The sequence below is a fragment of the Rhinolophus hipposideros genome, assembly GCF_964194185.1.
Source record: "Rhinolophus hipposideros genome assembly, chromosome: 7".
NCBI classification, from domain to species: domain Eukaryota; kingdom Metazoa; phylum Chordata; class Mammalia; order Chiroptera; family Rhinolophidae; genus Rhinolophus; species Rhinolophus hipposideros.
The window spans coordinates 6,507,079-6,531,851 of record NC_138053.1 but is presented as its reverse complement, the minus strand read 5'-3'; the positions used below and the strand labels follow the sequence as shown (position 1 = coordinate 6,531,851).

The following is a 24,773-nucleotide window of genomic DNA, read 5'->3' as shown; positions in this document are numbered from 1 at the left end:
CTGGTTGTCAGGGCCCACAGTGCCTCCGGGAAGCCTGCCTCGGACCTCACTGATCCAGGAGAGAAAGCCCAGCCCCTTGTATGAAGCCCCCCCACCCACTGGGAGTGGGGAAGGCCCTCAAAGAAATTCTAGCCCAAGTTCTGAATTATAGATGGGGGAACAGGCCCAGGGAGGGGTGGTACCCTGGCTGCCCTTTGGGGAGTTAGAAGCCTGGTCTCCTGACCCCTAGCCATGGAGCATGGCTGTGCTTGGTGGCCCAGAGGTGGGTGCTGCGTTGAGTAGAAGCCTAAGGAGGGTGAGGCCAGGTGCCTGCTGGGTGAGGCTGTGAGCCCATCGTTTTCCCCACCAGAAAGGCCCTGATGCTCCTCATCCATGTTGCTCATCCTTCTGAGAGACCTGCTTGTGCCTGGCAAGGGAGCTCTGGGGACACAATCGCCCCAGGGGCTGGCACCGCCCCAGTGTGGGCTTCTTCCCACCACCTCCTGACACCCAGCCCCCAAGCGCTGCAGATGCTTCAGAACCGGTACATCTCCACCCCCTCCCACTGCACTCTGCTGATGAGCTGCCGAGGATCAGCCAGAACGGGGGTGGGTGGGGTGGGGGCAGGTCCTGGGGTCTCCTACGGCCCCGCTGACTGCCAGGCGTGCATTTCCCATCCAGGCTCCCTGCACGTGAGGGAACAGAGATGTCACTGTGCTGCCAGTCAGGAGACCCGTGTGAACTGGCCTAGAGCTGGAGACGCAGCGGTCGGGGGGAAGGAGCGCAGCAGATGACGCCAGTGAGAAGCCCTCATCGCTGCCGTTTCTTTAACGAGCGCTCATGATCTCAGGCCCCGTGCCAGACACTTTCCACATGGTAGCTGGCGCGGTCCTCGCCATGCTGAGTGGCAGAATCAGTGGCACCATCTTGCTCAGGAGGAAATAGGCATGGAGAGTTCAAGTGCCTCCATGGAAGCTACCATCTGGGGACAGCCGGACCGGGACTTGATCCAGCTTTGGTTGACCCCAACACCCAGGCGTGTCGCCCTCCTCATGCTGAGGGGACAGCCTGGTGTCCACGGGGCAGCAGGAGCACTCAGGCTGACCAGATGTGAGCGTGGTGGGGTTGGAAGAGCTGGAGGAGGGCCTTGGGTGCCAAGGACGCCATGTTGGGCTAAGCTTCTCCCCTGTTCTCAGACCTCCAGTTCATTGTAGCTGCTCGCTCACCCACCCAACACATATGTGTGGCGTGCCTGCTGTAGTGCTGGGGCACAGCCGTGAACATCCCTGCCCCCAGGTGCGCATGTCTGTTGTGGAGGCTGCCCGGCCTGGCCTTGGGTTCCGGCCTCGCCTTGGGTTCCGGCCTCTGACATCCTACACACACCTTCCCATCCGATGGAATGAACCAGCCATGGGGTGGGGACCCTTCATGGTCTTAGATTGGCAGAGGGCCTGGGTGTACGAGCCTTTGGCTCAGCGTTTGGGCCTGTGTCCTGAATTCAGAGGCCTGTGTACCCCTCTGGGAGGCCTGGCCCCCAGCTAAGAGACTGTGTGTCTCCATCCACCCCATTGGTTCTGGGTTTCTCATCCAAAAGAATGAAGCCCTTTTGAGCCCTTCACACACCCCCTTCTTTCTCCACCTCCTCTCTCCCCCGGATCCCACAGCCTCCACCCCTCCCACTCCTCGCCCTCTGCGCCACGCTCCTGCCTGCCCTGTTTGCTGCACCAGCACTGCTGTTCCTCTCGGCTCCTTCACCAGCCTCCTGTCTTCTGATCCTCCACCCCTCGGGCCCCACTTTTCTCCCCTCCCGGACTCTCTGATTCTCTCTTGTCCTCAGTTTCCCTCTGATTCCTCCCACTACGTTCTCCCTGGGCACTCTAGTCCCTTTGAGGGCTGCTCTCTACCAGGTGTTCTCAGATTTTGTCCGTTCAGCCAGAACCCCCCACAAGCCTCCAGCCCCTGACACCCACAGGTTACAGGTGGCACTCAGCATCCCAGACTTGGCCTGTCAGCTCCTCCCGTCTGTTCCCTGCTGCGCTGGGGACGCCATCGTCCACTCCATGTCAGAACCAGGAATTCTAGGTGCTTCCTTCTTGGGGCTCCTCCATTGGTTCCATTACAAACTCTGCTCTTCTTCTCCTTCCCACTGCTACCATCTGCCTCAGACCTGGCCGCGTCTGGCCCAGACTGTTAGAGAAGTTTGCTGACTACCAGTCCCTGGCTCCAGTCCTGCCCACCATAGTTTGCCTGCCATATCCTGCAGAACCCCTTAAAATGATCTTGTTTTACCCCCACTCCAAACCTTGTGGTGGTTTCTATCCCCTAAATGATGTCCTTCTGAGGTCCTTGACCTGGCCCTAGCAGCCAAGCCTGTCTTTTCACCCACCACTTCCTGCCCTGACCTGAATATTTCTGCCACGCAGAGCCAGGCCCAGTGACCTACCCCATCCACTGACCTGCCTGAGCACAACTGCAACACGTGGGTGGCCCAGGCGGTTCTTGAGTTTCCTGGGTAGCCAGTAATTTGGCACTCTTTCAAACGAGGCTTGCTGTATTTGCTCAGCATTTATTTCCAGGGAGGTGGGCGCTGCGGGGGGAAGAGCAGTCATCCCCCTTGTAGATGAGCAGTGCTTGGGCGCAGTTCCCTGGCCCTGCTCCTCCCCTGCAAACTCCTGCCGCCCCAAGATGTCAGGCTCCACTCAGCTCAGGTGTCACCTCCTCCAAGGAGCCTCCCCTGACTTCTTTACCTGCTGTCCTGTGCTTCTGGCGTGTCACTGATTTTTATCTTTAACGGAAGTATAATAATTAGAGTAAAATGCATAAATCGGAAGTGTCCAACATGATGAGGTTTCACCTGTGTGGAAACCTGTGTGGAACCACCACTCGAATCAAGTTGTGTCACACTGTGTTTTAATCTTTTTTTCCCCTGCATAGCCTATTTGATTGTAATTATCCTGTCTCCTCCCAGCCTGGGACTCTCTCAAGGGCAGAAGCACCTGCTGCCTGCCCCGATGCCCTATAAAGTGAAATGTGACGGTGTTGGTGTGTGTGGTGTGGCCGTGTCCCCACATGCATGGTCATGAGTTGCGGGAGGAGGGTGGCTGTGGGAACTTGTGTGTTTTGAGCCTGGCCAGGAGCCCCACTGCAAGGCCGGATGCCCACTGTTCAGTAGGGAGACTGGTTGGTCCCATTCCCCAGCCAAGGGCCTTAGCTGGGAGCGGCAGCCCCGCCTGGAGAGGCCCCTGCTGGCTGAAGCCTGGAGATTAGTCTCCAAGGCCACGACGCCAGTTGCCATAGGCACGCAGGCCTGAGTCAAGATTGCGATTTCTCATCCTGGTCACGCAGGCGGCGCCTGCTCCTGCCCGCCTGCCATGAGCCGGAGCCAGGCTTTAAATAAGGGCTGGAAACTTGACCCCACCAGAGCCCAGACACCCCATAACACCATCAGCATCCCTCCCATCTCCTCTGGGGTGGCAGAGAAATGACAAAACCTGAATTTGGGGGTTCCCTTCATTGTTTTAGCTCCCAATTGTTTTAGCTCTCAGAGCACATGCGTGGCCCTCGCCTGGTCCCAGGGAGCCCAGTCTGAGAGGAGGCAGTCCACCTTCGTAAACCTCTTCTCCACCTGTGAAGGATAACACCCTGCCTTCTGGAACCCTGGACCAAGGAGGAGGAGACAGGGCTTCACACTGCCAGGCCACAGGTCTGTCCTGTTCCCCAGCTTCTCTGAGGAGAGGGCAGGGGGCTGCCCTCATTTTCCCTGGGAAGCAGCATCGCATCGGCATGTGCTTTTCTGGGTTTGCCCTTTGCCCAGCCGGGGGCCGCTCTCCTGCCCTGGGGGTGGGGCAGCTGTGTGGGTTAGTTGGTTATTTTTAAGTTTCTAAGAATGAGGTTTCTGTTAGTTTTTTCCAAATTGCAAAAGTGATACCTCCTTATCTCAGATAATTTTCAAAATATGGAAGAGTAGAGGGAAGAAAAGTCCCTCGTGATCTAGCCACTGAGATGAACGGTCTGGAATTTGAATCCCAGGCTCTTTCGCGTGTACCTGAGGTCAGTAGTCTGTACAGCGTTGGTTCCAGTACCCCGGGGCCTCTTAGAGTGTCTGCTGTGTCCTTTTTGTGCGTGGTGTGTGTTTTTACGGATGTATGCCTGGCGTAGGCGTAACGCCTTCGCAGGTTCATCCTTGCGTTTGGATAATTTTCTCGGGATAAAATTGATAGAACCGCTGGGTCAAAGGGTAGGAAACTGGTTACACCTCTTAAGATGTGGCAAGGTGACTTCCCTGTGTCTACTGCCTAACTGGGGATCCTAGTACCTGACGTCTTTTTAAAACATTTTATTGAGGAAAAAAAGCTATTATAAGTCAATAGCTCAATACATTTTAGAAACTGAATCGCCCAGGTAACCAGCACCCAAGTCAGGAGCAGCGCATTTGCAGGCCCAGAGCCCCGTCCATGCCCCACTCGTCTCCCCCACGCCCCCAATATGACCACCATCCTGACTTCTAACGTCGAGGTTCGGCCCGACTGAACCGTACACAAATGGAATCCTCCAGTGTGACCTTTCGCGCCTGGATCCTTCCATCATACTTGAGAGATTCTGCCGTGGTGTTACGTGTAGGTTGGTTGTTTATATGGCTGACGGCTTTTTCAACAGATCAGGCATCAGGGACATTGCAATGCAAGCAAACACGTGGGCAGTACACTGAGAACAGTGCATCTGAATTACTGCCCGTTTTCAAAGAAATGGTTTGTTTCCTTAAAGGACCTGCTCTGGTGAATAGGAAAGAATCAGGAATAGCAATCATGCACCCGGAGAGCCCACTGTGGTGTGGCATGAACTGCACTGGGTGTGCCGAGATCGGGGGTAAAGCCTGCCCCCTCTGGGCCTTGGCTTCTCCAGGTACGCGAGGTGGTTGGATGAGGGTCCCGTCCAGTTCTGAATGCCGTGACGCTACGTGTGTAGTTAGAAGCTCTAAGAGATCATTTTTTAAAGTGGCAGAAGTTTGCTCTTGTGATCCTGTTTACTAACTTGCCTCAGTTTCTCCATAAAGCAAACATACACTGTCCTTGACCTCTGCCCATGTTACCCCCAGGCCAGGTGATTGGTGGGAGGATCTTTGCAGATAATCCTGTCTCTCCTTTAAAAACATGTACAGACCCTCTTTAAAGGGGGCTTGATATGTGGGCAGCTTCCATTTGGAAACCCCCTGGGGCCAGGGACCCAGTGCCAAGGAGGCAGCCTTTTCTTCCATTTGGGGAGAGCCCTGCCAGCTGGGAAGCGTGTTCTTGGGTTGAGCCAAAGCCTGTATCCCTGTAACTTCCTCCGGTGTGACATGAATGAACCTGGATTTCGTGTGGGACGTTAGGAGCCAGTCATGGAATCGATGGGGAGATGACGTGCATTACCAGGCCTGGCGTGACAAGTGCCACTTGATGGCACTTGGTAAATGGAGCAGCTGCTGTTACTTTTTTTATTATTTTAAAATTGTAGTAAAATACCTATCACATAAAATTTACCATCCTCATCATCTTTTAAGTGTACAGTTAAGTAGTGTTAGGTACATTCACGTTGTCCAACCAATCTCCAGAACGTTTTTCATCTTCCCAAACTGAAACTCGATACAAAAAAAACACTATCTCCCTTTCCCCCCCTTCACAACCCTTTGCAGCCTCCCTTCTGCTTTGTCTCTGTGCGTTCGACTATCCTAGGTACCTCAAACACATGGAATCATCCAGTATTTGTCCTTTTGTGACTGGCTTATTTCACTTAGCATGATGTTCTCAAGGTTCATTCATGTAGTAGCGTGTGACAGTATTTTCTTCCTTTATAAGGCTGCATAATATTGAATTGTATGTGTATACCACATTTTCTTTGTCCATCTGTAGGTGGACACTTGATTGCTCCCACCTTTTGGTTATTGCAAATAATGCTGCTGTGAACATGGTGCACAACTCTCTTTGAGACTTATTTTATCATCATCGCTATGACACAGGATCTCTGAGAAGTCACCTCTTTCAACCCCTTATCCAGTGCTTGAGTCTGTCCCTCTAGCTTCCTGCTGAGACGTCTTCCAGGGGCCAGATGGGAGCCCTTCTAACACCTCTGACTATTCGAGGGCTGGGAACTGGGGTGGCTTAGGGTGGAGAAATTGGCTTCGTGAGCAGGATCATGGCAGAGGGGAGGACATCCAGGCATCGTCTGTGTTTCCAGATGTCCCACTAGAAAGAAGCAGGTAGGGGCTGCAGCAGGAGAAACTCAAGATGTGATGCTTGAACAAACGTTCCTTAATTGTGGGGACTGAGGGACAATGGTATTTATCAGCAGTGTCTTGGAGATGGAGGTCTTTAAGAGTGGATTCCACTTCAACTAACGTTTAATCCCCCCCCCCCCCAACAGCGCAGTGAGGTGGGTCTGATTGGTCCCATTTTACAGATGAGGAAAGCAAGGTGTAGGGAGATTAAATAACTTGCTCATCAGACTGGCCCCCCAGGAAGGCAGGGCTTTTAAAAGGTTGGTTGATTTTCATTTATTTTCCATCCCACCTTATTTCAGAAATGATTTGAAAGACTGATAAAGAAACACAAACTATAGTAAAGTGAATCTAAATTTGGAAATGCCTACCATGGAGTCTGGCCGTTAGGAACATGTTCAGTTATATGTAACCCGACAGATGGAAGAAGCAAGGGGTTTGTGTTCTCCTGCAACGAGAAGTATGGAGGTGGGTGTTTCAGCCCTGGGGCGGCTACTTGGACATCAGGGGTCGGCACCTCTGTTCCCTGGCTCTTCTAGCCTAGGCAGCCGCTCTGGTCATCCTGGCCTAAAGGGGTGGGAAGCATTGGGCAGCCTGCTCTGTGGGTGGGAGGAGAAGTTCAGGGGGGGTTGAGTGAAGCAGTGACAGCGTCTGCCACCGAATCCTAGATTCCCACTGTGGGTAGATCCCCAAGTGGGATGTATGCTCCGTAACTGCCAATTGGAAAGGGAATCCTGGACTGGTACAAAATAAACTAGGAGACAAAAGCAAATGGATGACGTTACGTTTGGTAACGGCTGACTTAACTAGGATATGCTTTTTCTTTATCTTTAGAGCAATGTGTCCAGTGTGCTGAGTGTTTACCTGTAGATACAACTGCAAGGAAAAGAGACCTCCACTAAAAGTGGCTTAAGCAGTATAGACATATTATCCAATAAGCCAGAGGTGGCGGACCCAGGGTCGCAAAGGGCCACGTTCTTTCACTCATCCGCTCTGCTGTTCTCCACATGATGGTTTTCCCTCCCGGGCTGGCTCCTTTTGTCCTCAGAAGGTGGTCATGGTTGGGGGTGTCATGTGCAGGAGAAGGAGAACATCCTGGTTTGAGTTGCTTTCTAACAGCCAGGAAAACTTTCCTAGAAACCCATGTCTCCGTGGCCAGGACTGGGTTACCTGTAAGCTCCTCCTTAAACCTATCCCAGATAAGGGGATAATGGGATTGCTTTGAGCTGAGCCTTGGAGAGTCACTGAGTTTGCTGCCCGAAGCACCCACCTTTAAATGAGGGCTCAATGGGGGCGCTTTAGCAGAATGCGGGCGAAGGACTTGGTGTCTTGACCAAAAAGTCTGGACCCGCTGCAGCTGCTCCAAGGAGCCTGCCCGAGCAAACAGGAGAGGAAGTTAGGGTTGCGGCCTCTGTTCTCTGCCATCTGCAGCAATGAGTGGACAGTGGGGAGGGGGCAGGAATTCAGGGCCCAGGCAATTCCATTACCACTGGGGGCCCCTGGGACAGGAAATGGAATGTCCAGTGGGGGTGGGGTCTCTGGGGAGGAGGGATGCCCCTGCCCCACCCCCAAGAGGGAGAGATTCCTTTTTGTTTGTTCTCTCAAGCTTATTTTTCAAGAAACACAAGCATATGGCAGCGGATGGCGCGGGGGCTGTATTTGGGTGGTGTATACGCTTGCCTTTTGCAGGGCTGAGTGTATTTTTTCGCCGACTCCAGCACCCAGCTGGTACACAGGGCAGTGAGTCAGAGGCACTCCCCCGGCATCCAAAAAAAATCCAGTTCTTTTCAGTGGGTGGTTCTGGGGTTTCCACTGGGAAAGGGATTGGAGAACTTTACAGCAAACCCAGGGCTGAGCTTTGCAGAGGTCTGAGCTGAAGGCTGTGTGTCCAGGAGTTGAGGACTTGGACCAGAATTTGTGGGTGGGATGTGGGGAGCAGGGGGTCTGGACTCATTTACTGAGGCTGCTGACAAATTACCATAAACTTTGTGCCTTAAAATTTCCGAAACTTATTATTTCACAGTTCTGGAGGTCAGAACAAAATCAGTAGCACTGGGTCAAAATCAAGGTGCCAGTAGAGCCATGTTCTCTGCAGAGGCTCTGGGGGAGAGTTCGTCCCTTGCCTCTCCCAGCACCTGGTGGCTGCCGGCGGCACTCTGGCTCGTGGCTGCTTCACTCCAGTCTGCCAGGCCGGCACCGTCAGCTCTCTCTCTGTTCATCTTCACGTGGTATTCTCTAGGTATCAGGTCTCCCTCTGCCTCCTTGTAAGGATGCATGTGATGGCATTTAGGGCCCACCCACATAATCCAGGAGAATCTCCCCATCCCAAGGTCGTTAATTTAATTACATCTGCAAAAGTGATTTTTCCATATAAAGTGACATTGCAGGCTCCAGGGATTAGGGTGTGAATGTCTCTGGGGGGCCGTTTTTGGGCCTGTCCTGAGTCCCTAAGGGAAAATTTGAGCAGCCGTTCTTGTAGATAGGCTCTCCCATGACATCCCAGCTAGGAAGAGGGGGACAGATGGAGATTCCCAGCTGACCCACCCCTTCTCTTCCCATCCCAGCTCTTCCCCATGCTGCTGCTTGTGGGTACCCCAAATACATCCAAGCTCTGTCGACCCTCCCAAGCTCCTGTCCCTTGGGGGTGCACCTACAGCTGCGTGCTCTGCCCTCAAGGTGTATTGGCTATCACTGTGTAACAAGTAGCCCCAAACTTAGCAGTGTCAAACAACAGTCATTTCTTGTTTTAATCTCTCACAGTTGGGGCTTGACTGGACTCAGAGGGCTCTGGTTCAGGGTCTCTCCTATAATTGCAGTCAAAAGATGGCTGGGGTTGGGGTCATCTCAAAGACTTCCTTACACTCTGGCCTGGTGTCCGGTCTGGGGGAGGGCTGGGTCTTCTCAGGCATGTCTAGGTCCACTTGGCCTCTCCAACAAGGTGGCATCAGGATAGCTAGACTTCGTACATGTTGGCTCAGAGCTCGAGTGGTGAGTGTCTCGGACAGGAAGAAGATGGGAGAAGCATAGTGCCTTTTAGGACCTGGCCTTGCAGATGACATGGTGGCATTTCCAGAGCACTCTGTTGGTTGGAAGTGTGATATTAAGGCCATATACAAGAGGAGAATTCCATGTCACTACTTTTTGGGAGAAGTGTCAAAGAATTTGCAGTCATGTTTCAATCTACTATAAGAAGACACATCAAAGAGGCCCCTGGGGACCCAGAATGGGGATTTGTTTGCCCAGTGGGTTCTGGGGGCCTGAGGACCCAGAAAAGGGCCCAGGGCAGATGTGGGTTCCAGTGGGGCATGGCCTGTTAGGCTTGCAGACTGCCTGCCCTTTGGAGGAGAGCTGGAACAGGGCCCTCTGAAGTGCAGGCCCAGGCTCTGGGGCCACGGGGGGGACAGTGCAGGGTGTTTCCTACTGGATAGTCCTGAGTCTGACCACAGTCTGCGTTGAAAGCGCTTTAGGGGTCTGTACCAGCTCCCCCCTGCCTCAGTGAGGACGCTGTGCCATATCATGCTTGCTCATGCCTCAGTGCCGGTGCCCCCCTCCTCCCCACCCACCTTCATGTTTCCTGATTCTTCCAAACCTGCATAAACAGCTCCTCCCCTTGGACGCCCCTCCAGGCCCAGTTCTGCATATCAGGCCAGTACTGGGCAGACCCGGGAGACACACAGGAGTTGGTGGTCTCGTGGGGGCCCAGATACCTCCCCCCTGGCAGAGGGAGAGTTGCAAGAAGGAAGAAGGAGCTATGGGTGCCCAGCCAAGGGGCAGCATGCCAGCCTAGAGGGTCAGCACATGAGCCTGTCAGCAGCTAAGCGTGAGTCTGGCGAAGGGAAGGGGCATCTTACAAAGGGCACAGAGGTGCCAAGAGGCAGAAGCCAGAGGACAGGTGTGTCCAGAGGCCTGCAGGCTGGAGGGAGGGCAGTGAGGCCAGGAGCAGGGGCCGGTCTGCTCGCAGTGTACGATAGTGACCCCCGAGGGCGAGGCTTGTCCTGTTGGTCTGTTCAGGCTGAGGTTGTGCTGCCGAGCTGCGGGCTTGGGCTGGCGCCTTCTCCATGAGGGTCCCCTGCAGTCAGATTGGCCGTGCTGGGATTGCCCAGGAAGACTTGAATTAGTACACTTGTTCATGTATGTGTTTGCCAGTGCTCACACTCACCTCTGGGTCAGAGATGTGCCCATCAGGTACACCCTCTGTCTCTTTCTCTCCCCCTTGCCCCATTCCAGCAAAGGCCACTGAGCATCCACTCTAAACTTAGGATTAACATTCAGTGAATACAGCCAAGCACTTCCCTTTACGCATGGAGTGAAGGTTGTGTATCTCTAAGCCAAGCTTCTTCCCTGTGCCTGTCTTCACAGAAATGATAATATCATCTTTTCACTAGTACTCTCAGAGAACTCCTATTCACCCTTCGAAACCCATCCCAACATTCATCAACTCAGGGAAATCTTATTTGGAGACTCCTACTCTCTCAAAGCTAAACAAACAAAATGTTTAAATAAAAGGGGGTTAGCCCCTTCCCCCATATCAAGATCTATTCCTGGGTGAGCTCTCGTGCTCGTCCTCATTTCACAGCCCTGTAACTCTCTGTGGTCATGCTGGCCCCGCAGGCAAGCTGTAGGAGGGCAGGCAGTGCTGTCTGAGTCATTTCCAGGAGGTCTTTAGTGAACAGGTTGGGGTGAAGGGAGACCAGTGAATCATTCCCCTGCGGCCAGGCCTCCAGCTTCTGCCGAGCTTTTGCAGGCTGGCTACCTGCTCCAAAGAGTGCATTACCTGGGAACTACGACCCAGCTGATGGCCAGGTGGAGGTGTGCTCTCTGTTCTATCCCAGGGTAGCATAGCTGGGTGCCTGATGAGTGTAGCCCTTGGGGTTCAACAAATGTGTGTGGAAGGGAGGGACCTGGACATGCTGGTGTGTGGGAGGAGGGCACGGACTAGGGTGCCCCCTCGCTCACCATCTCCTGGATGTGCTGGTGGTAGGAGAGCTGGTGATTGTTTCCTGATTCAACTCCAAGCCAAGAGAGACCAGTGACCGTCCCTAGCCTGGTAGGACCAAGCCTCTTGCTGTCACTCTGGCCGGGGGCTGCTCTTACTCTGTGTGTGTAAAACACACTATCTCCTTTCTTACCTACCCCTGTTCTTTCCATCACTGTGCTGTCACACACACACTCGCCCTCTCAGACATACACTGTCACCTCCGCGCACACTCCAACACGCTCACTGATGCCCCTCACACTTCTTTAAGCCCATACTTTGCAAGCTCTGGAGAGACTTGAGGGGTACGGTCGGGATTCCCAGCTGAGCTACTGGCCAGGGAAAGCATCTGCCCAAGGTGGCCCTGGGCTCTGGGGACAGGTATGCTTCCCACAGGCCCTTGTGGGGGTCTCCTCACCTGTGCCTGCCATGGGGCCCCACAGCTTGGGGAGCAGAGCGCTGGGTGAACTCCACTCATTGCAGTGGGCCGAGCCCGGTCACACGTAGGTATTCCAGAGGGAAGTGGACTGAACGCTGCAGCATGGGGTGAAAGGAACCCTGGTTTAGTCGGCAAGATCTGGGCTCAGGCCCTGCCTTTGCCACATCCTGGCTCTGGCGCCTTGGGTCAGGGTGCCTGAGCCTCCGAATCCTCTGACATGAGGTGGGTGTGAGAATTAGCTGTCTGCTGGGCGGCCTTTCTAATCCTGGGAACTCAGGAAAAGCCCTATTGCTCCTTCCCTCCCCTGCCAGTCCCTGTCAGAGAGAATGGTGGCCAGGCCCCTGTGGCGGGTGGCGGGCCCGCTTCCTTGGCACTCGTTAGCTTGGCTCTTGGGCCCTTCGGGTATCCTGTGTGCCCCCCCAAGTTCCTGGGCTCATGGCCCCCGCCATCGAATGCACAAGCCCTGCCCCAGGTCCTTGCTGCCTCCAGCCAGGAATGCGGCCAGCCCTCTGGGTCTTGTCAGCCACCCAGCTGGCCCGTCGCAGCACTTGGGTATTAGCCCCAGTCCTCTGAATTAGGAGCCCTGCCCCGAGGAGGAGCAAAAAGAGAATGGACTGTGTGGCTCATGTGTCCCAAATCTCTTCCTGGCTTTGTCATTTGGGCAAGAATGTCCTGCCTCTGGGTCTTGGTCTGTTCACCCTTGAAGTAGGTGCAACCCCCTGCATCATGCCGCACCCCTGGTCGGAGGTCACAGATGTCAGAGTGCTTGTAAGCGGGTGGCAGCCTCCAATGGGAGGTCGAGACCCTGCCCAAGGGGACCCCCAGGGGCAGCCATGGTCGGCGGCAATGAAGCTGGCTCTCCAGCCTGGGAGAGGAGGGAGCTGGTAGTGGAAGCAGGGCAAGGAGGGGGTGTGTTGAACCCTGGATGAAGGAAGCGTCTGGGCTGGTGGGTGGGTTTTTAAGTGGCCTGAGCCGGGAGGTTGGTCTACCACCCTGATTTTTTTGCCTCCACCCCCTTCCCACATCTGACTCATTTACTTTTGCCAGGCACTGGGGGAGGTCAGGTACCCACCAGAGCAAGCAACTGTCCCCCGAGGTGTCTAGGCCATGGGCAATGGACAGGAGAGGTGCAAGCTTCCCAGCTGGCCCGGAGTGCCCAGTGCGTGGTGTTTGGGATCGGAAAACCAGCTGAAGTGATGTCCCCTCGCCCTGGCCCCAGGGCTGGCAGGAATGGGCTTTCTGGGCCCCACCCCTGTGGGCACCTCCCACGTGGAGGCAAGGCAGCCGTGACTCAGACAGGGACACAGCACGTGGCTGATCTTTGGCTCAGGGACCGGGCTGGCCTCCAGCTCTCAGCGGCCAGCAGAGCTGCCACTGTCTGGGCAAGGAATCCTGACAAGGGAGGGAGGTGACGCGCAGGCAAAGCTGAGCAGACTAGGGTCAGGATATTGGAGCTGGAAACATCCCCAGAGACCACCAGACTGTACGTGACTGTGTGTCAGGATCCCCTGGAAACTTAAAAATACAGTGTGCTGGCCCCCACTGTGGGCCTGTCAACTCAGGGCTTCTGGGGCCCAGGAAGCTGGGGGGTGGACTGGCAGGTGTGGGCAGCACCTGTGCTACTTGCCTGCTTCCCTCACAGATGGGCAGAGCAAGGTGGGAAAGCCGGGGAATGGGGCAGGGGTCACACAGACTGGGACCCAGGACCTTCGCTCCTCCTGCTCCAGCTCCACCTTTTGGAGCTTCATAAAACACGGCTGCCCCTCTAGCCCATGTCTGACCCTCAGACACATCAAGAGAGTGGCTTGCTTTCCTCCTGTGACCTCCCTGGATAAAGCGGCCCTGCCTCCTCCTTTGGGAGGCCTCTTCTCTTTGTCCGCTCCCCCAGGGAGAGCCCCCAAGCCCGACTCTCACCTTGCTAAGTGAGGTCGAATATTTTGGACCTGAAAGCAGGACCTGATCACTTCATCTTCCTTGTTGGTGTCTGTTCCTGTTCTCAGTCATTTGCGTTTGTGGCCCTGCTGGTCCCTGTGTGGTGGGATGACCAACCATCCTGGTTTGCCTGGGACAGGGGTTTCTGGGCTAAACCCAGGAAAGTCCCTGGTGAACCAGTGCAAGTTAGTCAGCCTGACCGAGTGTTGGCTGTTGATTGGATCAGCTGATCTCTCTGTTCCCCAAGTCCCGGCGAGTAGGAGGAGTACAGTTCTCCCGCCACATGTCGACAGGAAAGGATCCCGCTTGGGGACAGACGGGCAGATGGACAGACCTCATCCCCACTGCCCATTGGCTAGGGGTCTTGGGCAAGTCCCTTCCTCGTCTCTGTGATGGAACACAGGTCACACACAGTGGTGGTCTACCCTGGACATCCTGACAGGTGTGTCTCCAGGTGTGCCCATGCTGTGGGTCCTGGAAACGCTCTTGGAGGAGCACCTATCTGACTCAGCAGCCTCCCTCACTTTCAATTCCAGGGTTGTTCCTCTGTGGAACAGCTACGTCCAGAGTTGCAATCTCCCACATTGCTGCCTTTTTTCTGAGAGCCAGGCAAGCCAAAAGTTGTCCGACTCTTTGTTTTGTAGCTTGCGAATGTCGCGCCCCGCCCACCCGAGTGGCCTGCTGTCACACTTGTTAGTCCTTGAATATTTGTTGAGTGCCCATGAAAACCCAAGTAGCGTGTGAGGCAGTGGGTATACGGTAAACCCGGAAGGCATGGCCTCTGGCCTCCCAGAGCTCAATTTCTAGTTGGGGAAATCAGGCAAGAAGCCCATGAACAAGTTGCTTCAGATCCATGAAGAAAATAAAAGGAGATGAGGAGCAAGTGTGCGGGGTGGGGCTCCCAGTGTGGCTGTGTGGTCAAGGAAGCCTCTGGTGGGGCAAGGAGGGAGCGGGAGGAGATGGCCTGGAACGGCCTTCCGCCCGAGGAACCTCGAGTATGAGGCCCCCTGTGACCTGGGCCTACAGTGCAGGGAGGTGTTGCTTTCCATTCTGCAGACAGTGGGAAGCCACCAGAAGCCTCTAAGCAGGAGCGTGACATGAGATTTTTGTGGCTGCCATTTGCGGAAGGGACCGTGGAGGCAGGGAGGGCAGTGATGAGACCATTGCCAGGGCACAGGCAAGCGAGGATGGTAGCCTGGGTGGGCAGGTGGCGAGGAGTGGACAGATTTGGGTGCGTTTGCCCCAGAATGTTTTAGAAGTGAGGGAGAAGGGACTCCAGGCTGAGGTCTCAGTTTCAGTCTAAGCGGATGACCGGAAAGGAGCAAATGTGAGTGGGAAACACGGGGCCCTGTTCCATTTGAATTATTTGTTAGATGTTGAAGAGAGGTGGAGGCGGGCAGGAGGTGACATCTCCGGAGAGGAGGTGAGAGAAAAATCAAGTCACCTACACATAGGTAATGTTTAATAAAGTCAAGAGGTTGCTTAGCAGTAAGGGAGGGGGCTGGGCAGGGAAGAAGAGGGCGCCCGCATTTGGCAGGCAGTGCCAGGAGGGCAGTGCCTGGGAGGTGGGAGGAAAACCAAATGTGTGGCACCCTGGCAGCCTCAGGAGGTGTTTGAGGAGGGGAAGGGCGCTCACGGTCTCCCTGCCTGACTCTTGGCCCTTGCAGGCCTTGCGCCCCCAGGCGTCAGGGGTGGCTAGAAGTCCCTTGTCACCGAGGGTTTCTTGGCCACTTGTGCCCCAGAAGCCAGAAGCCAGACACCTACGTATCACCTGTGATGTCACTTCTGATGTCCTCTCCCAGGTGACACAGCAGCACTTGGCCGTCTCCAGCCTCGCCCCTCCCCTAGCTCCAAGCCCTCCGCGTACCAGCGTGTGATGGCTTCAGCTGGTACCTCCATTCTCACTGTCCCCTCCTCCAGGGACTTTCCTCCTCCTTATGCTTGGGTGCTTGCCTCCTGGTGAGCTGCAGGTCACTCTTTGTGCTCTCTATTCCATGGAGTTTTGGGTTTTGTTGGGTGATTTTCTTCCCTGCCTCATTTTCAGTTTAGCACTTGTTCCGCCTTCCAAATGAGAAAACAGTGTTTAGGTGGTTGATCAGCATGGCCGACAGGCCTGCACCTGGGTCTCTCCTGGGGGCTCATGGCCCCCAGCTCAGTGTTCTTGCCCCCGTCCCTCCCTCGGCAGCTCCAGCCATGTGCAGACTGCCCCCTCTCAGAGGCCTGGGCTTTGGCAGGAGGGCCTTCTCCCTCCATTTTCCCCAAACACCTGCCTACGGCTGGGCTCCCTGAGGCTCCAGCTCAGCACAGAGGGTCCCAGGAGCCCAGACGGCCAGGACAAGGGAGCCCGGCCTTCCTTCCGTGCCTCCCTCACCCTCCCTCTCTGTCTCCCTGAATCCTTCCTAAATGGATTAAGAGCTGGCGGCGTCTGGGGTGACCTGCTTTGCCCTGATTGAATTTGGGCTCCAATAGCCAGAGGCCTTTCTGGGAATGGCTCAGGGACTGGTGGGCAAGGGGCGGCTGAGGGGAGGGGACAAGCCTTGAAGCGCCCCAGTTAAGCAGACCTCAACTGGTCATGCCACAGAAAGCCCTGGCCCATGGTGCCTGGCCGCCCTTTGACGCATGTCTCTCCGTGGCCTGTCATGCCCTGAATACTGTGGGTGTTGAACTTTTATAATACTGCAACCTGGGGGAAGAAATAAATTTTATAAACATTTAAAGTGAATCCAATACACCTTTTAGCCAACTGCTGGCCGGCCAGTGATTAAGATCAGTATTTATCCACAGCAAAGAGCAGGCTTGGGCCGGGACAGGCCAGAGCCGAGCTCTAATGCTTCGTCCCTACTTCCTTTGAATGCTTCCTTACCTGATGTCGGACACTTCTCACCTTGTTACATGTGCCAAGCTCCGGTATGTGCTGTTCTGTGGCATCGATTTCATGAGCCACTTAAAGGCCGCAGTCCACGGTTTGGACGACACTACTTTGCTCTGTCTTACACATCGGGCCCTGAGCTGGGCCCTGGGTGCAGCGGTGACGGGCACACCGGTCCCTGGCCTCACAGAGTGTACGGTCCAGGGGCAGCTGCAGTGGTACAAGGCTTGGCACCCTTTAAGGTGCCAGGCCCAGCTGTCACCTGCCCGGTGCTCCCCCCACCATGCCCCTGGTTATGTGCACAGACTCCTTCATCCCCATGGGCCGGAAGCAGCGAGGGCAGGATTTACGGGCCCCCTCCGAGGCCTGCAGCCCTGCTCCTGCTCACTCCCCTGAAGTGGGGCCTGTGTACAGAGTACGAGTGGAGGCTGGGCCTATGGAGGGAAACCTACTGACCTCTCCCTTCTCTTTTGCTTGGATTGGTGAGGAGCTGGGGCAGCCTGTGTGGGCCCCGAGACGTGGTTCCTGAGGACTGGAAAGGGAGGGGCAGCTGGAACAGGAACCGAGAGAGGCTGACTGGTATCTCGTGGGCACCCACGCAGGGCTGGTGGTGCAGGGACACCAGGCCTGTTTCTTGCCTGAGGTCACCCTGGTTGGGTTCGGGGGGAACCTGGTCTGAGGCCACCCCAGCACGGGGGAAGATGCAGCTCTCCTCCAGGAGCTTCATGAAGAGGGGACAAAGTCCTTTCTGGGGAGAAACCCTCGTCTGAGATGAAGCAACCTCTGCACCTCTGAGACCGAGTCCTGACGGCCAGAAAGTGGACGGACTTGGAGGCTTCGGGGCAGTGACTTTATCGGGGGGAGCACGTGGCTTGATACAGAGCTGTGATGGAGGAGCTCTGGGACGTGGGGGGCCAGTGAGGGCACCTGACCCAGTCGGGCAGGAGAGGGCAGGGGGTGGGGCGGGAGGGGTTCCTCCCCAGCAGAGGCAACAATTAAAAGCAGCCAGGGAAGGCGCTCAGCGCAGAGAGAATGGGACCTGTGACAGCTGGGGAGCCATGAAGAACGTTGGCATGTTTGGGGGGCTGTCATGCTTAGACGCCCGGAACGTGGGCATCTGGACCAGGAACCTTGAAAACCAAGCTGAGGAGTCAAGAGCTAATGTGGGCAGTAGGAGCCACAGAGAGTGTGTGAGCGAGAGAGGGCCATGGCCAGAGCACTGTGCATGGGAGGAGTTGGTGGCTGGGGTCCTGGGCTCCGCTGTGGGGCTGCAGACTTGGGGGACGTGCTATGGGGCACACTCCTGCCATCTGACCCACTCCTATATGGGCTATGTGCGAGCTGATGCATGTCCAGGCCTGTCAAGGCTCTGGTTCCATCCTGCATATAAGACTTAGGCAAAGAAAAGGCCAGCTTTTGATTTGTCCCACCTGCGCAGTAGCGACAGCCCAGGGGCCCAGCAGTTTGGGGTGGGCAGCTGCCACATGTGCCACACCCTGTGGCCCACACCCACCTCTGCCTCCTCCCGTCCTCTATCCAGGCGACCATGGCCTTGCTGGGGAAGCGCTGCGACGTTCCCGCCAATGGCTGCGGGCCTGACCGCTGGCACTCTGCCTTCACCCGCAAAGACGAGATCATCACCAGCCTTGTGTCTGCCTTAGATTCCATGGTGAGTGCCCCTGCCTGCCCCTGGAGGGGTGGCACACCCAGCTCTGTAAGCAGCCAGAGCTCAAGTCCCAGCTCTGCCACTGAGAGCAGCCTTCTCCAACCTGAGCCTCCGAGGCCCCACCTGCAACAAGGGTCTCTGCCTACGTTGAGGCAGGAGGCGTAAGTGAGGCCGAGTATGTAAAAATGAAGTCCTGGGAATAAACGCTGGCTCTGGTCTGCTTCCCCTTGTCCTCGTTGCATCACCTCTTGCCTTTCCAGGCCAGTCTCTGGCACGGTCACAAGTCTCCCTCCCAGCAGGTCACCTGGCAGATAATGTGTGGCCGTGATTCATTAGAAAGCTGTAATCCCCGATGTTACAGCAAGACCTGTGGCTGCATCTCATAAATCACTCCTCGGGCACCGCGGCCTGCATATCTAAGCCTGTAGCCCTTTATCCCAAATGAAGAAATAATAATGTCGTTTCCCACCAGCCTTTTCCTGCGGGAAAGTTCTGTGATGGAGAAGGTAGGCAGCTGTTAAAAAAAAAAGTCTGGTGTCAGTTAGCTGCACCCCTGCATTTTAGGGTGGTGAAGTTGAAATTCAAAGAGGGCGTGAAGTCACACGGCATGATCAGTTTTTTTTTCTTTTTAAAACACCTGTCGTGCTCATTTTTTTTTTTTTAACTTTTATTTATTTAGCTATGTTTTTCCAGGACCCATTCGTTCCAAGTCAGATAGTTGTTTCAGTCTGGTTGTGGAGGGCGCAGCTCACAGTGACCCATGTGGGGATCGAACCGGCAACCTTGTTAAGAGCACCGTGCTCTAACCAACTGAGCTAACCAGCCGCCCCTTGGGCGTGACTAGTTTTTAAAGTGAATTTCCAGGTGCAAAGTCTTCAGTTCCCCTAGGACAAAGGGGCTCCTTCCACTCTGTTGCTGTTGTAGATGGCGCTAGGGCAGTTTAGGTGGTGTTTGGGCCAGAGGTGGTGGGCACCCCTGGGGAAGGCGGCTGGGTGCAACCCCGCCCCTGTGCAGGGCAGCCTTCCTGAGGCGGGGAGCCCCAGGAGCTCAGCCCTGGGTCCTGCAGCAGTGTTAGTTTGCTGGTAGTGGAAGTCTAGCCAACATGGGCAATGGTGGCCAACACCACAGCCATAGCCACAGGTGGCCATTGACATTTAAACTGTAACCAGTTAAAATTAAATAAACAATTCAGTTGCTCAGTTGCACTAGCTTCAAGTGCCCAATAGCCACATGTGGCCAGTGGCCACGGTACTGGACAGTGCAGACAGGACATTTCCATCATGGCAGGAAGTTCTGTCTGACAGCACTGGTCTGGAGGGTGTTTCAGAGGCTCCAGTGACCCTGTAGCTAGCCTGCTGCCGTGAACAGAACAGGACGCGGCCCTGGGGCCTTCACCGGGTAGGGTCATTCCTCCATTCCCACTGCAGATTCTAAGACCGAGAAGGCTGGAGGAGAGACCTCTCCCTGCAACTCACATCCCGCCCCCAGAGCTGTCATGGAGGTGTCCTGGGATGGGACACCTTCCCTGGCTCACACCCCCTGCTCCCCCCGCAGTGCTCAGCGCTCTCCAAGCTGAATGCGGAAGTGGCCTGTGTCGCCGTGCACGATGAGAGCGCCTTTGTGGTGGGCACCGAGAAGGGGAGAATGTTCCTGAATGCACGAAAGGAGCTGCAATCAGACTTCCTCAGGTTCTGCCGTGAGTACCCCGGGGCTCTGGAGGGCCAGGGCACTGGGTCCCCAGTGCAACACCAGCGTGGCTGTGTCGGGGGACGCCCTGGACAGGAGAGGGCTGTGCAAGCTTCCCGATGTGGCGTTATCAGGGTGACCCCAGTTTTAGTTGGAATCATACAGCAGCCTCTCGGTCGATCGAACGCCAGGGCCAGCCAGACCCAGCCACCCCCATCCGCTCACTGACAGAAGGGGGCACTGATGCCCAGTGTTGTTGCCCAATTGCTATGCGTCCCTCACACTTGTCCAGGTAGTACTTGCTGAGCGCCTGCTGTGTGCAACACCCTTCACAATGCCCACTAATTTGTCCTGACGTCGGTCTTAGGAGGGAGGCACTGTCATTGTTACAGTCACATAATCTTGGAGCCTCCTCCTGATGGCTCATGGGGACAGAGACTCGGGACACATCCAGCAGCACGTAGGAAGTGCATGATTAGTGTGAGTGGTTGGTGTGATAGTGCCGCGGCAGGGCCATGTGCTGGTGTTCTGTTTATTTTTCCCAGCAGGCTTAGCACAGTTACCACTGGTTTACAAAGGAGAAACTGAGGTGCACTTCCCCAGGGACACAAAGCCGGCAGGAGATGGAGGCAGGATTCAAGGCCAGGCCTCTGGTTCTAAAACCCATGCTCTTTCTGCTCGGCCCCTTCAAAATCTGGGAGATTCAGCAGGGCACTCCCGGGAGTCCTGCCAGGGGGTCCTGGTTGCTCTTGGAAGAAATCAGTAATCAGGGCTGTGAGCCGGAAGCCCCGAGGCAGAGGGGTCGTTCTGAAGCCCCCAACTCTTCAACACTGGGCCTTAAGGGCCCACTAACCCAGCCCGTGCCTCTGCATTCTGTCCTCTAGTGTCTTATACTCACCCTGGCTGCGCTGTGCTCAAGTGCTAGCTCACCAGCCCTGTGTGTCCCTTCTCACCTCTGCCTTTGTCCTGCTGTTCCCGGATCTGGAAGGCCCTCACGCTCTCCTCTGCCTAGCGGATGCCTCTCCAGACTCCCGCCCCAGGCCCCATTTGGGCCTGTTTACCCCTTGCACCTGTGCTGTGCTTGCTCCCCACACCACGCCACGTACCCTAAATTTCCATCTGTGCCTGGTGTCCCAGCTTGGCAGCAATCGCCTGGGGGAGGTCAGCTTCACCTTTCTGGTGGACTAGGTACTGCAGGGTTAGGGCCTGACCCCAGCACTGAAGGCCAGCATCGAAGCAGACCTTTGAGCCACAATTTGGGACTCAGAGCAGGCCTTTGAGTCAGATGCCTGGGACCACATCCTGGCTCTGCCCCCTGCTACCTACTGGGCCTCAACTTCCTCATCTGTGAAAGGGGAGGACAGTGCTACCTTCTCATGGGTCAGTCTGAGGATTAAATGAATTAACACCCGGCAAGCACTTGGAACACTGCCTGGCACTTAGTTGACACTCAGTAAACATCAGCTGCTGTCTTACCATTATTAGCATTTTCATTACACGCGGGCCTGGACCCTAGGATTAGCCATTTCAGGGAAGGCTGTCCCCCAGCATTGGACATATTACTGGGGTCCAGCTGCTTCCTTGGCCATTCCCTGGTCCCACTCAGCCCTAAGAGCCTGTACCCTCTGCAAGGTGCGGTGGGGGCTGGGCCAGGGCAGGATGGGCAGTGGCGGGGTCCTTTGGCCCCCAGTTGGCCAGGCTGGGAGCCAGCCTGGGGCCTGAGGAAGGTGCACCTGGCTTCCTAGAGCCAGGCAGAGCCACTATTTATAGCACCAGGAACACGGCTGCTTTATTTCAAGCTTCAAAGGTCCCTGGAGGAGAGCAGGCTCCAAGCTGGGAGGGGGCCGCTAGGTCCTCCTCTCGTCCCCTTTTCAATACTGTTTTTAGCATCTTCCCCACCCAAGGATTTACTTACACTCCTAAGCCTTCACCCTGGCCTAGCCTAGCAGGAACCTGCCTCTTTGCAGCCTCTTGGGCTCCTGGTAGGTTCCCCTTTGTGTCCCCATTTGGCAGAGCAGAAAACTGGGGCTTTGCTTGTTAAGACCGAGCGTTAGTTTAGTGCACAGAAAGGGGCGGATAGAATGGACGTTCGTTGAACCCTGTTCTGAGCCAGGCCAGCTGGTTTCCCATGAGAGCTCACAGACTAAGGCCCAGAGAGGGAAGGGACTTGCCCAAGGTCACACAGCAAGTTAGAGGTGACCAGGAATGAGACCCGAGCCCTATGACCAGCCCTGGACCTGGGTAGGGAGCTTGAGGTTGAGGCAGGGCTTGCTCACTCATTAATTATTCATTCATTCATTCATTCATTCATTCATTTGTAGTTTGTGTTGGGTGCCCACCTTCTGGGCTCAGCACGGGGCAGGGACATCCCAGGTTACTGGACAGGTGGTGAACTGATGCTCACCATGGCCCACGTACTCTGTGTCCCACAGGAGGGCCCCCGTGGAAGGAGCCGGAGGCAGAGCACCCCAAGAAGCTGCCTCGGGCCGAGGTTGGCAGCCGCAACTTCCCGCGGTCTACCCTGGAGCATGGCTCGGACGTGTATCTTCTGCAGAAGATGGTAGAGGAGGTGTTTGATGTTCTTTATAGTAAGATCCTTCCTCATTCCATTTGGGGCCCCTAGGCGGGTGGGAGCCCCAGTCTCTGCCCAGCTGAGGAGGCCCCCTCCTGCCACATTGTGCACCCTGGGCAAAATCTCAAGGAGTGAGGGCGTTGCTCCCCGCCCTCCTGCACCCCCAGGCATGGATTTTCTGACTCAGCACCGTTTCCTGAACCACCGTCCCCTCTGCCCCTGCCCTGTCATTGGTCACTGCCACCTCTCACCTGGGAATGGCCCCAGGCCTGCTTTGGCCTTGGCACCTCCAGGCTGGCTCCCTGCTGCCCACCCACCCTGTGACCAAGGGTGTCTTTCCAGAGCACAAGTCTGATCATGCTCTTCCCTCCACCGCCTTCAAGGGATGCCCATCACCCTCAGCGTGGCGTAAGCGTAAGCGCCCACCGTAGTTCACTCCCTCCCACCTCCCCAGCCGTGCAGACCCACCTCACAGAACTACTTCCTGTTCTCCAGCGCACTGTGGCTTCATTTCATACCTCGCCTTTGTGCCTCTGTGCCTTTTGGGACTGCTTTCTCCTCTGTATGTTAGACACTATTACTGTCTAAGGCTCAGTTCCAGGAAGCCCCCCACACACCGGGTTAGGGTCTCCTCTGGGCACCCACTGTGCCCTGTCCCCTCACTAGCCGAGTTGCTCTCAACTGGCAGGGACTGTGCCTGCCCTTTTCTGCTGTCCCCAGCCTGCAGTTCAGGGCCCAGCAACAGCAGGTGCTCAGAGGGTGTTTGTTGAATGGCTGAGTGAAGGCTGTCAGCCAAGTCCAGGCCTGGCTTTTCTTGGGAAGTTTCAGGCTGCAGAGTCTCAGGGCCCAGTGGGGATCTTCTTATGCCCTAGGTGACCTTGGGAATGTCCCTAAGGGTCCCACCTCATTTATCTCTGACCTGCTTTATTCCTTTCCCTGTTCAGCCTTTGGTTCTATGCGGCAAAGGTCTGTGAGGAAACTCATGTTTAGATGTCAGGAGAAGGAAGCCGAGGAGTCATAGGGGGCCCAGAAGTCCTGGGGGGAGGACTTTTCATGCATGATTGTCTGGGCTACTGCAGACACTTTAGCCAGCTGTAAGGTTTGTGCCTAGGGCCCCCTGCACCCCTGCCCACTCTGCCTTGGCCCCCCCTTCCCCACCTCAGACAGAATAAGGTGGCAAGGAGGTGACGTGCCTCTTTCTGCCTCTGGGTGGGGGCTGTAGTATGGGGGAGACAACAGATGTTCCTGACCCCTGGCCCCTTGGCCATCCCACTTCCTCGGTCCTCAGCCAGTCTCCCCTCTACTCTCCCCTTCCCTCATTCATACCATCTTCTCAGTCTGTCTCTCCTCACTCTTTTTCTGAATCCCTTCTTTTTGTTTCCTCTCTACTTCCTGTCTTCCTTACTGTCTCTGCCTCTCTCTCATTCTTCTTTCTTCCTCCCTATGGCTTTTTCTTTTCAGTCTTTCTCCTGCCCTCTTTTCTCTCTCTACCCCTCTCCCCTCCTCACCTCCTGCCCACAGCCCCGGGCCTACTTTCCCCTCTACCCAGATGCCTGGAGTGGAGAAGAGAAAGGCAAGGGAAACAGAGACCCCCTCAATGGAGAAGCCCCAGCCCTCAGACAATGGGGCCTTGTCCTCAGACCCTGCCCACCCCACTCCCTGCGTGTGGGGGTTATTCTGTGTGAAGTTTGCAGCTAAGGAGCCGATGGGGTCCAGTTTCTGGCAAACCAGCACCAGGGGGAGTCATTCAACATAGGGCATGCCTGGCCCCCTTCCCATCCTGGCTGCCTTCTCATACTAGGCCCTCTCTTCAACCCCCTCCCCCACAGGCGAGGCCCTGGGAAGGGCCAGCGTGGTGCCACTGCCCTATGAGAGGCTGCTCAGGGAGCCAGGGCTGCTGGCTGTTCAGGGGCTGCCCGAGGGCCTGGCCTTCCGGAGGCCGGCTGAGTATGACCCCAAGGCCCTCATGGCTATACTGGAGCACAGCCACCGTATCCGCTTCAAGCTCAAGAGGTGAGTGAGGCAGCTGCCTGAGAGTGGACCAGGGCCTGGTGGCTTTACCATGAGGGCCGGGCCAGGAGAGGTTCGGAGGGTGGCCTGCTTCCATGCTGGCTCAGCCACCTGTGGTCACTTAACCCAGCCAGAGGGGAGGAAACTTCAGACCCCAAAGGGGACCCCGGTTGTAAAAGCTCCCAGTCTGATGGTGGCGGTGAGCTCATGGGGCATGATCTGAGCCATGCGTTTGGTCATGGAAGTCCTCCCAGGGCACCTCTGTGTTGTAAGGAGGCTGGACAACACTTGGTTGGGGAACAAATAGCCCCAGTAGCACTCCAGATGTCAGGAACTGCCCATGCAAAAGTGTGGAGGAAGGAAGCCAGCCTGAGGGCCAGCAGCTCAGGCCC

At 55.8% G+C, this 24,773-nt stretch overlaps 1 protein-coding gene across 10 annotated transcripts in view; it reads left to right on the top strand.

Annotated features, from left to right (window-relative positions):
* The window catches only part of GTF2IRD1 (GTF2I repeat domain containing 1), a 100,361-nt gene that overhangs the window by 12,948 nt on the left and 62,640 nt on the right, over positions 1–24,773 (top strand). For all 10 annotated transcript variants that reach the window (XM_081053350.1, XM_081053347.1, XM_081053342.1 and 7 more), the window contains exons 2-5: positions 17,988–18,116; positions 19,668–19,809; positions 22,232–22,387; positions 24,201–24,384. In XM_081053350.1, the coding sequence (XP_080909476.1) occupies positions 17,994–18,116; positions 19,668–19,809; positions 22,232–22,387; positions 24,201–24,384 (605 nt within the window). In that variant the 5' untranslated portion in view covers positions 17,988–17,993. The remainder of the gene's footprint in view (positions 1–17,987; positions 18,117–19,667; positions 19,810–22,231; positions 22,388–24,200; positions 24,385–24,773) is intronic.